We start from the raw sequence: 13,887 nt of genomic DNA, 5'->3' as shown, positions 1-13,887 counted from the left end.
GAACTCCCCTTGTTTTCTGTTGCCCCTTTTTCCCCCCTAAGGGGGGGAAGCAAAATAAATTCTTTTTTTTTTTTTTTTCCATTTGTGTGAAAGAAATCACACACTCACCCACAACTCTATTAGATGCAGCATGCCAGTACCAAGATGAACCCCGTTGTGCTTTAACGGCTTGGATTCAGCAATTCAAACTTTCCTGCAAGATTGTGGTTTAATATTGACATTACAGCGCAATGCAACCGACAGAGATTTGTTGGTCGCATTTCTGTGATTCACCGTGTCACAGATGTGCTCCTCTTAGATCCGGTGACTGTGAAGGCAAATGGAGTAAAGTTCACTCGTGGTTTATAAACCACTTTTGGATCGCTTGATCTTTGTGACGCGGCGCACCGTCCTGCTGAAAGCCGCCATCAGATGGTCGGCATGTTGTGGTCAGAAAGAGACAGATGGTCTGCAGCAATACTCTGTGGTCTGTGGTGTTTAAAACATGCAGATGCTCAGCTTGTACCAAGGAACCACAAAACAGGACAAGGAAACTTTCCAAAATTATAACCTCGCCACCTCCACCCTGATTCTATTTGAGCTTCCCGTTATTGTCTCTGTGGCATTGTCCATCGAAATGTTCGATAAGCTACATTAGGAATCCAGTCTTAACTACAGATTAGGGGATTTATTCATAGACCCAATAATTTAGATTAAAACTACCAAGTCAGGACACGACTTGATTATATATATATATATATATATATATATATATATATTTATATATATATATATATATATATATATATATATATATATAAAAATGATAGCCAAATAATCCAGTCTCAGTTGTTGTTTCTAGATTCCTCCCTGATAAGGCGTGAGGTTTAAAATAAGACCTAATCCCATCACTGAACAGCAAGATCCTACACCTGGTTATGGACTAAATACAGACAGCTTCTCTCCATCATACACAAGTTTATTACACAGAAGAACTAATGAAAGAAGGATGAAACTAATAACTGCTAACAGTAAAAGCAGTAGAAATCCTAAAATAGTTGAAAAAAGAACCAATTAAATGGTTAAATGTTGTCACAGTTCAGTACAAACTGTGAATACGGAGAAAGCAGGTTTAATCCATGAGGAATTTAGATTGTCAATTAGTTTGAGCTTATTAAGATTAAGAGGCAAATTAGCTCTAAATTCAGACTAGTTTAGACTAATCGACAAGCTTGATATTGATTCCAAATACCATTTTACTAAAGACAAAACTTTAATTTGAGACTGTAATTCTTTATTACTCTTGACCAATACAGCGTCACTTTATAAGTAAAATAAAGTAATGGTTTATTTGGAGAATTCTGGAGTTCTCCAAATAATTGATCCTTTATCTTAATCAAATGAACACAAAGAAACTAATATCATGCTGTTGGAACAAAGCACCGTAAAATTCAATATTACATATTCATGAGTGTCATCTGTTGCCAATGTTTCGGGGAAGCTGGAGTCCTGACTTACATTTAGCTGATGTTGGCTTCAATGGAAAGCCACAGCAAGGGGTTGTTTGAGCTGCTGTTTTCGTCTCAACCCAGTTAGCCCACTCCGCTTATCTCTAACATCATGAGGGCTTTTTGTTACCGGATGTTTTCTCTTTTTTCGTGCCATTTTGCGTAAACTCGGAAAGCGCCAGTAGATTAGCGTTTCCTAAAACACTCGCACTGGGCCGCCTAGCGTCTGGCACCAACAGGACATCCCACATTCGAAGTCGGATAAATCCCCTTTGTTCCAGACGGAGACGGCAAGTTTAAATTTCAGCGAGTCGTCTTCACCCGTGTGTAAATGTCTAAGTGGATTCCATTGCTTCTGTGCAATCGACCGAGTTTCTCGTTGTGTTTTCATGCACCTAACAAAGACTCACAATTCTTGATGTGTAATGTTTGTTGTCCAAAAAAAAAATCCTTGTAGTCAGACAGGAAAAAAGAACTAAAAGTCCATCTGATCTCCTTCAATGTTCATTTGAGCATTCCCCCCAAAAAAATTATGCTTGGATTTCTTGGGATCCAATCAGCAACACTCTAGGAGTCATGATGACTCTTCGCCACCCAAGAGAGCCTACTGACACACACAGAAAATTAATACGAACGCATGACCTTTATATCTGTTATATAACAAAGGGTAATCAGGCAATGTTTTCATTTAAAGGCTCCTCACCCCTGTGACCTTACAAAGAATATGTTTGTTTCCAAACTCTGATGGAAATCGTATTTCCTGACATTTAAAAGCCCGGTCACTAACAGCAGGATGGATTTTTATGCAAAAGTGGACATTGAAGTTGTAAAGCAGACAGTTTCATAAAAACCATTTAGTGCCATCATTTTGTGCAATTTGCGCTTTAAAATGCTGACATTTTGTAGAAATGATATTTTACTCTGAAGTGCATGACCTTTGCTCTGCTTGAGCAAGGGTCATGGAAATGGTTTTGTGTAGAGGAAGAACTTTCAAAAGCAATTTGTACAAGCTAAGTTACTTTCTGCTCTGTTTTCATCACAGAACATAATAAACATGAACTTTATTATTTAGTGTATAAGACAGCAGCTGACCTATAGATACAGCGTTATAATTTAGGCATGAGCGCGTTTTGTCTGGCCAGCTCCTCTCTGCCGAGTACACAAATTAGAAACTGTAAATTTGTCTGTCTCGCGTGTCTTTGCATTAGCCCTGGAACAGCCAGGCGCTAGCTCAGGTTGCACTCTGCTATTTAATTCCTTCCTACTATGATAGGCTTCAAATGGGAACAGGTGTAACTCTGATGTAAAGCTGTATACCTGCAAAATACGCTTGGAAAAGAGATGGGGGAAAAAAAAAAAAAACATCAAGTGAAATCAACAGGAAGGACTGAGCACACTTGATGTCACAGCTACACATAACCTGATCATATACGTACTTTTCTTTTCTGTTGGACTATATAAAATACAAAGCCAATGGCAGTACGAAGACCGATTGTGTAGCTCATGGGATTCTTAAGTAAAGTGCAGGAAAGAAAGAGATCAAAACAAGATGCTTTCAAAGACCAGAAGAGAGTAAGGAGTGAAGACGAGGCTCCAGGGATCAGGGCGCGACCCAAAGAGGTCACAGGTCATGGAGCATCTCTTTGTCTTCAGAGCAGCAACGTTCCATAGCAGAGATCAGTGCAACTTTTCAATAAGCTACTTGGAAAGTGTGCACTTAGCAACAGACGGCTTTGATGGTAAAGTGGCCAATGCACCAAGAAGGATGCATTAATGTCTCAGTGAAAACGGCTGGAGACACTTCTGAGAATATTGAGCTAAAAAAATAAAAAAATAAATAAAAAGCTTTTTATGTTGGGGGAGGAAAAAAAAAAAAAAAAAAAACAGCAAATAGCTGAATACAGTAAACTTACAAAGTTTACACAAGAAATACACGAGGCGACTTTTATCTTTAACATCTGCACGATATTGATACCGGGGAAATAAGTGCTCAAGTTTTATAGCTTGTTTTTAATTCAAGAAAATATATATTTTCTCTTCTGTTATGTTTTGTTACTTTGTTATTGTTATTTTATCCTCAGCGTGATCTCTCTGGTGTGTCGGGAAGCTTCGGTTCATTTCGGGGGCGATTTACGGCTTACTGTGAGGCAGCGGGGCTGAAAATGACCACCCAGGGTCCAAGACCTCAGGCCAGAGCAGTGTTAACCCCCAACCATGTGAATTGATTTAGAACTTTATAAATTAAACAGCAGCTAAAAAAAATTCCGATTTGAAGCACATTCAACCTGTATTTTGTGTGAACTAATGTGAGAAAATGATACCTTATGGTGCTCTTCACGAATTTAGAATACAATTGAACGAGAGGCTGGCAGGCAAGTAGAATGGCAACGTGAATGATCAGTCAGTTTTATTTTTTAGAAGAAATTAGCTCAGTAAAGCAGATTTACATTTCTGTATATCCAGTGATTCTGTCTGCTTAAAAAAATGAGTTAATATACACACATATTTGCTGGCATAAGTATTTTATTTATAGGTTATGTGATGCGTGTTTCCATTGTTGTGCAGGTATTTTGCGCGTTATCGTTTATCATATAATTCCAAATATCACCATTCCAGATTTTCATCAAACATTTCATGTTTGACGACTGCAGTTTTTTTTTGAAGTGAATCTACATTTTCCTGCTTTGTTGTCAGTTTTTGTTGTGATTGTGACACCAGTACGTCTGATTTTGTAGAGGGTGATGTTTGCATTCATCAGTTAAATTCTAACTCAAGCGTAGATTTATTTTTTGAAAATGCATCATCTTAAAAAGTGTTTCTAACCTGTGCAATTTGTACAGTTTTATAGACTTATGCTTGACTTACTACAATTATACAAGTACAAGAAGTCATGTAAATATCATGACTTCTTGTATCAGACATTTCAGGAACACTTTACAGTGAAAATCAGTCATTCTCCATTCACACACACATTGAAAGGCCTGGTGATGGTGAGCTACTGGGTTGTAGCCACAGCTGCCCTGGGTCAGTCTGGGTCTGGGTCAGACAAGGCAGGTGAAGCGCCCAAAGACACGATGACGGAGACGGAAGGGGCGGGGCCTCGAACAGTCAACCCACCAACTGCAGGGCAAACGCCCACCGACATCACCCCCACGTTGTTCTTTAGTGTTTTACGGACACATCATATGTGCAGTCTTATATGCTTCTTCCATTTTCTCATTCCCTTCAAAGCAGCAGCGGCTTTATGACCCTACTGTTTCTCATCACAGTGATACTGAAAGGTGATGCCAGGAAGCTGTTCATGTTGCTGACCCTCTCTGATTAAATAGAAACCTTAACAGAAAAGTTGCTCAGTTCCTCTAAATTTATTTAAGTTTTTTTTTTTTTTTTTTTTACATTTTAGAAGGTCTTCCATTCAATTGCAGGCAATAGAAAAAGTTTAGAAGTGTCAGAAGTTACAATGTTACGACCATTATTGAAAGTCTGCTTGTTTGTTAAAGGTTAACGCTTTAATAATTACTGTGTAGATATCAATTATTAGCTGAAACCACAATTTGTGATTTAATACACTTTTGATACTTTTGAATATTGTAAATGAACTTACTTTGCAAATAATTATCTAATAATTACTGACAGATTCTGACAGATTTCATTTCTATTCAGTGGGGAGTGTAATATAGGTAACAGATGCATGAAAAAACATCAAAGAAATAATGAAGCATTGACTTAAAAATGCTGAAAAGAAATTAGAAAAAGTTAAGTCTAAATGTTTGGTCACTATTTGAAACCAATTTAGACTTTAGAGATGGACATTGTATCTCTTGGACTATGAAAATGAAGTCATTTAATCGCTCAGTGTAAACAGTAAAACTGGAACGTTACACTGAGAGTGTAAGTGAAAGAGGTGATACGTAGAGATAGGAAAACGTAGAGTACTTACCCACGGTGGGACCTCAGAAGTACAGAATGAATGAAAGAGTGTAACGGTGATATTAGCTCTCAGCTTAGTGCCGGACCGCTTTGGGTTGATGCTGCCGGGAGTTCTGACACAAACTCTTGCACGGATGCTGGCTCTCGTGAGCCCGTCGGGTCGTAGAGGGACTGTCATCTTGAATGTAAGCGGTGTGTTTTGGGCCTGAAAGCGTATGGCTCCACTGGAGCACTTTCTGCAAACCAGAACATTTTAATTGAAGCCTGTAGGACCTGAGTGGGGGCGGGGGAACAAAAAAAAAATCCCGGCAAAATCTGACAAGGTTGGTTGTTTGTAGAAAAAAAACAAAAAATGAACTAAAGTGAATGAATGGAGAGCACAACTGTTCGCTACGTTTTGCTTTCAAGGCCCATAGATTAGGTTTTATTTAACTTTTGACATGATTGTACAAAGTAGATTAAGTCATTGTTCTGAGACTGACATGTAGACAGAGAAATTTCCGTCTGCTTTTTAATCTTTATTTTATTTGCTTGTTCTTTTTCGCAGGTGCGAACAGGGAGACGTTGTGACACACACAGCATGGCTGAACCGCTCCAGTATACTTTATGCCGGAGAAGACAAATGGTCAGTTGATCCCAGAGTGAGTCTGGTGACCCTTAACCAGGAGGAGTTTACCATTAAGATTGAAAATGTGGACATGACGGATGAAGGACAGTATGTGTGCGCAGTCCAGACAAGCAGTCGGCCGAGAACAACCTCAGTGCATGTTCTTGTCCAAGGTAAATGAACGTCTAAGGGCAATCTGGCTACTGTTGTGTGTGTGTGAATTAGCGAGAAGGCAGTAGATAAATAACATAAAACAGTCTTAAATATTTAGTGTTAGGAAGGTTCCAATAACTTGTGGCTATTTGATTGTGCTTGTTTTGGTTTATCTCTGAATTTGAAAGAAAACTGGAGCAGTTTCACTTGATTTACATATTTTCTAACGTGCAGGGAAGAATTAGGATTTATTATAAAATATGCTTTAACTGTGTTTTTATCCTTGTGATACTGGCGCCTGTCTGCCTTTCATTTATTAAGCTGTGGAAGGCACAAACTCTTCATAAAATAATGCTCCCACCTCACGTTCCTGGACCCGTTGAGAATGGTGCCAAGGATCTTTAATTTTTTTTTTTTTTTTTTAAATCCCAAAAATTTCATCAAGGGTGTGAAGTGCTGCAGAGAGAAATACCTTTAAAGATTTTTTATTTTTTTTAAAACCATAAATAAAGCCAAATAGTAATAATATGTGACCCAGACTGGCACAATTTCCTTGTTGATCTGTGTTGGAAAAAAAAAAAAAAAAAAAAAACAGCAAGAAAAATGAATTCAGAAAAATCAAATAAATTATGTATCCTTGTTTTTTTTTTTTGTTGTTGTTTTTTTTGTTGTGTTTCATTAGTTGGTAGACCTTGCCCTAAATCTACTCTACACTGTGAAATTACAGGAAGAGGGATTTTAACACCCAATACTGTCGACTTGGAACCAGAGAAACACATAAAAATAAGAGATCAAGAGGAGTTAAAAATACTTTTTTTTAATTACCAGTCGTTTTTACGTTTTTGCACACACTGTTAGCCACCAACAAAGATGTACGATTAGATGTACAGATAATAAATATACATATTGAAGTGGATCTGACAAACCTGAACCATTAACAGCTGCACTTATCTTGTGAATAATTCCCCACCTAATTTGTAAAATGCTCCACCATTAGTGCCAGACATGCATATTTTGTTCAAATATAGATCAGCATAGACAAAGAAGACGGATGGAAACTGATTTCTCAACAGTAATATTTGCCTCCCCTTTAATAAATGTCTTCTATTAAAAATCATGCAAACTCAGTTGGAAGTCGACAGGAAGAGCTCGTATAAATTACTCTCTCCCCTCAAAGCCCTCAGTTGGTTGTGGCAGATGGGCTCTTGTACTAATCCAGATTCTACTGGAGGTCTCTTCCCTGTTTAGGGGGAGTTTTTCCTCTCCACAGTCACTGCCTGCATGCTCGGCATGGGGGATTGCTGTACAAATCAACGACAGAGCAAAGTACATGCTCATCCGGGTGGAGTTAATACTGCGAGTCAGTGACTTAGACGGAAACCATTTTAAAACTTTTTTTGAATGATTAATTAAGCAAACTGCACTGTTTCATAACTAAGATCAATTGGAATGCATGTGTGCTTGAACTGAAATCATTTTTTTTGTAAAGCGCCTCGAGACGTTTGTTGTGAATTGACGTTCTGTAAATAAACCTGAACTGAACTGAGTTCAGGTTTCTGCCACTGACTGGGCATTTACCTATGACAGGATCTTAGGTGAAGTTTCGCCTCCTGTCTCTCCCTCATTATGATCAGCCTAGGGCTCTTCAGGCTCCTTAGGCTCCTCAGGCTCCTCAGGCTCCTCAGGCTCCTCAGGCTCCTCAGGCTCTTCAGGCTCCTCAGGCTCCTCAGGCTCCTCAGGCATCAGGAAAGCACAGCAGACAAAAGGCTCTGAGCAATTTTGATATTTTTAACCATTTTATGTTTTGGATTTTCTTTTCTGTTTTACTTTTGCTATGCTTTCCTCCTTATGTTATTGCTATAAGCGAGTTACTCTTCTTTGACAGTTGTTTAAAAAAAAAACATACATAAAAGTTAGTGGAAGCATGAATGCTTCATTTCCTGATCATAGCTGCTACTTTCTTTAGGTCTGACTGCCATAACTCATGTTTTCCAGCAGAAGGCAATAAGACACAGTTATTAGCGCGATGCTTACAAATTCAAGGCGCTTTAACATGATAAATCTGACTTTTGCAGTCAAAAGTCCTGACTGCGCCACGGCTGAATTTGTTTGCTCCACTTCATCGAGCTTGCTGCTGATGGACCTGGTGTTTGTGAGGAGTAGGACGGGGAGAGCGGCGGCTTATAGAGACTGTTTGCTCAGCCTGCCTTGTGGACTTCCCCGGCTGCCGTCTCTCTGCTCCGTTCACAGCGCCACGGCTTCTGTCTGAGCCCGACCGTGATCCGTGGTCTTGATGGAATGAGACCGATGGGAGTCACTCGCTGTGTCAGTAGGACATTGTTGTCCGGTTTTCAACAAAACCGCCTGATAATTACTTGTTAATTGTCTGGTTGAAAAGCTGAAAGCTGAAAGCTGGTGTCACCATGGAAACAGTTATTGGTTAGTTAAATAAAGAAACTGATTCAATAGTTAAATCATTAATTAAACATAATTTAAGCCGTCAAATTTGCTACTCAGGTCGCCCCTTACTAATGGTTTCTTCTCAAGCAGGTAGCTTGACTGTTTTGTAAAATTATGCTACAATCTGGAAAAAAAATACTTATCAGTTATTGCAAGGGCACAATTTATTTTTTTAATTCTTATATTGTTCCTAAGAACTTTTCACTGGTGTATGATAAATTACGTTTTTGTCTTCTCGCACGGGCTTTCAGCTTGGACTTGGACATCATGCTTGGAGTTCAGTCCTCGCTCATTGTTGCTTTGGAAACGGCGAAAAGCAGGACAACAGCAAGCCCACCAGGTAGCTAAGAAAGTCTGAAAAGAGCAGCCATGATAAAAGATGGAGGGTCACTGCGCGTGTACTTGCAGGTGGTGCTGCTGTCTGCCTGAGCAACAATAGATTTGCCCATTTATTTGACTATTTCATCCCCTGGGATTTATGGGAGCCATTTTATCTGTTCCATTTGTGCTGAAGGTTTTATGAAACAATAAAGTTGTATTTTCAGTAGATGGTTTCAGAATTAGCTTTTCACACAGTTTTTCCTCATGACATGACCACAGGTCTAATATTAAATGTCAAATTTAAAACTTAGAGGTCCTAGTTATAGGCATTAGCAGTCAATTCTTGGAATTTGTCTACTGTTTCCAGCTTGTTATACAATATGAATGTAGGAAAGTCATAAGAATGCATAACTGTGCTGCATTATTTAAGAAATAGTAAGCAACAGTTTGCTGTCATATAGTTTTATCCCTTAGCTTTATACACTGTGCATGTTTGCTACGTAAATCTTTACAGAATGCAGGCATATTAGGGAAATTTGTTGCAATTTTGATACAAAAGAAAAGAAAATTTCTTGATGTTTACATTAAACTACGATACGATCAAGAATATTAGGTAATGTGCCCTAACTCTACGCCTGGGTGTTCATGATTCTTGTTATCTTGAACAGTACACAGTTGGTGTTTTATTAATTAATTAATTAATTAATTAATTAATTAATTAATTAATTAATTTATTTATTTATTTATTTATTTATTTTTGTCTGGAAATCTTGAAGACAATGTTGAGATCTAGTTTTTATGTTTGATGATTAGGCAGCAATGTCCCAAAACAAAAAATATTTTTTAACAAAAGCTTGTCTGCTTTCATAAAGTTTTCCCTGTAAATTGTAACATTTTTCTATAAACAAAAAGCACCCTTTGACTTTTTTAAATGGTAGCCATCCCAAAAGCATTTTTTATATCGATCGTCATGATTCATAATGCTGTGTAAAACGATCAGCAGACAAAATCTAATTGAAATACATTAATTTGCAGCTTCCTTCCTCTGCATCTGCAGGCTCTTCCTCCTTGCCTGTGTGAGACTTCAGCTTAGATGGGCAAGATATTGAACCTCTGTTGATATTGTTGCATTTAAGACAAAGAAAAACTTCATGTTGTTTTTTGGAATTCTAATCAGTTCACTGAACTGAGCCTCTGCCCTGATATTCCCTTTTAAATGTTGCTACATGTTATTATTCTTATTCTGCTTCCAGTTTCTGTTGAGATTAAACATTGAATCAACAATATGCTTCAGGTGCTCCACTCCCGGTGTCTGTCTTGAATTAATGCTGAGTCATCAATCAATCAAATCATTTTTTTTTTTATGGCACATTTCAGCAACAAGGCATTGCGTTACATCATGAAAACACAAAAATATAAAGCTGTAGAAAAGACAGTCCACAGTGGAAACATTACATTTTGTCAACCGCCGTCGTTTCATATCAGATTGTTGATTAATGCTTCATTGATTATATTTCAAAAGCAACTCTAGTCAGGTGGGATTTTAGTCTAGATTTAAAGACAGTCAGTGTTTCAGCTGTTTTGCAGTTTTCCGGAAGTTTGTTCCAGATTTGAGGTAAATAGAAGCTGAATGTTTGGTTCTGGTTCTGGGGATGCAGAGCAGAACCAGAACCAGAAGACCTGAGCGGTTCTGGAAGGTTGACACGACAACAGCATATCTTTAATGTACTGTGGAGCTCAGTGTAGGGACTTTAAAACTTGTGTTATGTGCTCTAACTTTCTGGCTTTATTGAGAACCCGAGCAGCAGCGCTCTGGATCAGCTGCAGCTGGAGGATTCAATTTTTTTAGGCAGACCTGTAGAAACACTGTTGCTGTAATAAATGGATGAATTTCACTAGATTTTGCTGGGACATTAGTCCTCTAGTCCTGGAGATGTTCTTCACGTGGTAAAAGGCTGACTTTTTAACTGTCTTTATGTGGCTCTGTAGGTTCAGGTCAGAGTCCATCGCTACTCCCAGATTTCAGGCCTCACTCGGTTTTAGTTGTAATCCCTGAAGCTGTGTGCTGGACTCCAGATCGTTCCTCTTTAGGTCCAAAAATAATAACTTCAGTTTTGTTTCACAAATGCACCACCAGTTATATGTTGGCAACAAATTCACCTTAGTAGTGTTGGTGGTAGGAAGTGCCAGTTATTAACATAGTGTTGTCTCAAAACAATATTTTAAGACATTGTGTGTCTTAAAACGTCTATGCAACTGTATGTTCAGTCAGAGATGTTTTGTGTCAACTGAATATACTGGAAAAAATAGACTGAAATGAAACTGTGCCAACCCGTCTTCCCAATGCTGCACCTCACCCAGCAAAATGCATCTGTTCTGTTTATATATATATATATATATGAATAGCTATCCTTGTATCTAGTCTGGTATCTTCATCATCTTCATAATTGCGTGGCTAACAGGAAGTCAGTATAGTTTGGGACATTTATTTTAATCAATTGTCTTTTTGTGTGTTTGGGTGTAAAAAAAAAAACCCTTCTTTCATTTCATGCACTCAACGTGAAGTGAGGCTTCATTCAACAAAATCTTCTTCACACAGAGCAGATGATCAGATTTTCACAGAGATGCCCTTATGGTGCGAAGCTGTTCGTAGGTAATGAGCGCAAATACAGACGACGGTGCAACAGCAGATATTCTTGGTAAACCTGCATTGTACTGAGGCCGTTCACTTTAAAGCTTTGAACAAACTGTTGAGTTCAGCATGGGTTTAACTTTCATCTCTGTAATTGTGATGGATTTGATAACCCTTATAAAAATACAGTGATATGAGATCAAACATTGTCAGATGCCAGAACAACGGACAATGAAAATCACGTGCTAATGTTATATAAGGTACTTTGTCAACAGAGTGGACATTAATCACAGTTGATTCCGTTTGACATAGATAAGTGTGTAGCTAAGGCCAAGTTGCTGTATTATGTAGTTACCTAGCAGACGGAGTGTGTAGATGTCACAGCGGTCTGATGCCGGCAATGGCTACTAACACACAGTCTCTTTCCACGTCGTGTTCAGTAGACCTCGCATGCTGACTGTAGTTCTTAAATCACCCTTTATTTACAATCTCGCTCCCAGGAAAACCCATTGGTCGAGTTTTTGGCACAACTAAATGTGTGTGTTCTCTTTCATCCATTGAAGTAGACTCAGGGTTTATCTGTCAAGATGTGTCTCTCCTAGATGAAGCCACTAAAGGAACTACTACTGCCATTAACGTCCTACTTCTCTGTGACATAGAAAGTACTCCTGGATCTGTTTCTTTTTTATGTGCATGTTCTGCGTTCTCAAATTCCTAGTCGGTAACAGCAGATTACTGTTGACTCTAAGCCTGGTTCTGCCTGGAAGTTTCCTTTCCGCCGTCACCACATGCAGGCTCAGGGAGTGAGGGATTGCAGTAAAGTCAACGGCACAAGGAGTCTGCTGTGTTTCCTTAGATGGAAAATGTTCTTTAGCCAATTTGAATCATAATTTGACTGCATTTTTGGATAACTAAGATCAAATGGAACGCATGCATGATCAATTTTCATCCTCAAGCAAGAATGAATAAAATAAACAGAATGTGCAATTCAAAAGCGTTCAAGTTAATTAGCTTACACTTTCCTCTGGCTGCCTATCAGCATCTAAATACTGAAACATACTGTGAAATGTAAAGAATATACAGTTCAATTATGAATTAATGGAAGAACTGAGCATCGTTTGCTCCTGATTGGACCCACAAACTCTGGAGATAAGTCAGACAGAAAAAAATGTCATAAGGACAATCGGACATTTTCTTGGGAGTGTTTCTAAATCAAGTGAGAGATTTTTTCTTCCAAATGAAATAAAAAAAAACATTGTTGTGAATTTTTGAGCAGAGGTCAAGAGAAACCTGAAGAGCTCAGGTTTCTCTTGACCTCTGCTCTTTTTTTTTTATAAACAATAAAGACAATCAGTTTCAATGAACAAATGTCTTCTTGTGATGGACACATTTTTTTTAAAGTAACTATGAATTAACTCTTTGCTGCAAAGAGAAAAAGATTAGGATTTTACTTCCATAGTTTGATGTTTGAGTATTTTAATTACTAAATATTTTTATTTAACTCGTTACTGGAATTCCTGAAGGAGTTAACTCATCCCAGTCTTTCTTGCTGTTTTACAAGTGAAAGCATCTAAGATTTGCATGAGGAGTAGAAATAACTAGGAAGACGTGGAGCTGGTTGTGAATTGCTGGTTTTATTTTAAATCGTTGTTATTTCACGTGGCAGTGTAATTGAACTGCTACCACACACTTGTAAAGTGCTGCTTGACGTGTTAAACTCCTCGCAAAAACTATCAAATGATTCAAGAGCCTTTAAGATCAACGGATGCCACATAAAAATCGAATTCTTTGCAAAAATCTGAGAACAGATTAAAACTCATGCAGTACAAAAGCAGAGCAATCCAAAATATCAACGACTGATGACACGTTATCAATAATATGATCAATAATGAGGGTATTTGCTAAACACATTTTCCTTTTTTTTTTTTTTTTTCTTTGCAGTAAAGATTTCAGATGGGAATCATCTATCAACAAAAAAAAAAAATCTCAAACAAGTAAAAGGGAGCAAATTCACCTGAAATTACCTTAGAACTCAGAAGTGAACTGGTCCGTTCCAGGGAATGTGTTTAACAGAACTGGTTCTGACCTGAATGACCAACAAGAGTTTTTATTACAGAAAGCAAATTGAATCTGAGAAACTTATTAACTACTGGTTGTTTTGGACTTTCGACCTCATCCAGGAATCAGATCTGGACCTTCGTAGGTTAAAAAAAAAAAAAAAAAAAAAAAAAAATGGGTTTTTTTAAATTTATTGCAGTTGTGGCCTCTGTTAGATTCCTTTCAATTAGAAAAAATTT

General features: G+C 38.0%; 1 protein-coding gene across 2 annotated transcripts in view; it reads left to right on the top strand.

The window, feature by feature from the left end:
- The window catches only part of ntm (neurotrimin), an 82,521-nt gene that overhangs the window by 39,869 nt on the left and 28,765 nt on the right, over positions 1 to 13,887 (top strand). For both annotated transcript variants that reach the window (XM_015040364.1, XM_015040363.1), the window contains exon 2: positions 5,965 to 6,197. In XM_015040364.1, the coding sequence (XP_014895850.1) occupies positions 5,965 to 6,197 (233 nt within the window). The remainder of the gene's footprint in view (positions 1 to 5,964; positions 6,198 to 13,887) is intronic.

Source organism: Poecilia latipinna, unplaced genomic scaffold (genome assembly GCF_001443285.1).
Source record: "Poecilia latipinna isolate Pla-1442-1.1 unplaced genomic scaffold, P_latipinna-1.0 Scaffold506, whole genome shotgun sequence".
NCBI classification, from domain to species: domain Eukaryota; kingdom Metazoa; phylum Chordata; class Actinopteri; order Cyprinodontiformes; family Poeciliidae; genus Poecilia; species Poecilia latipinna.
Note: the sequence above shows the minus strand (reverse complement) of the source record. Positions and strands in the feature narration are given on the sequence as shown.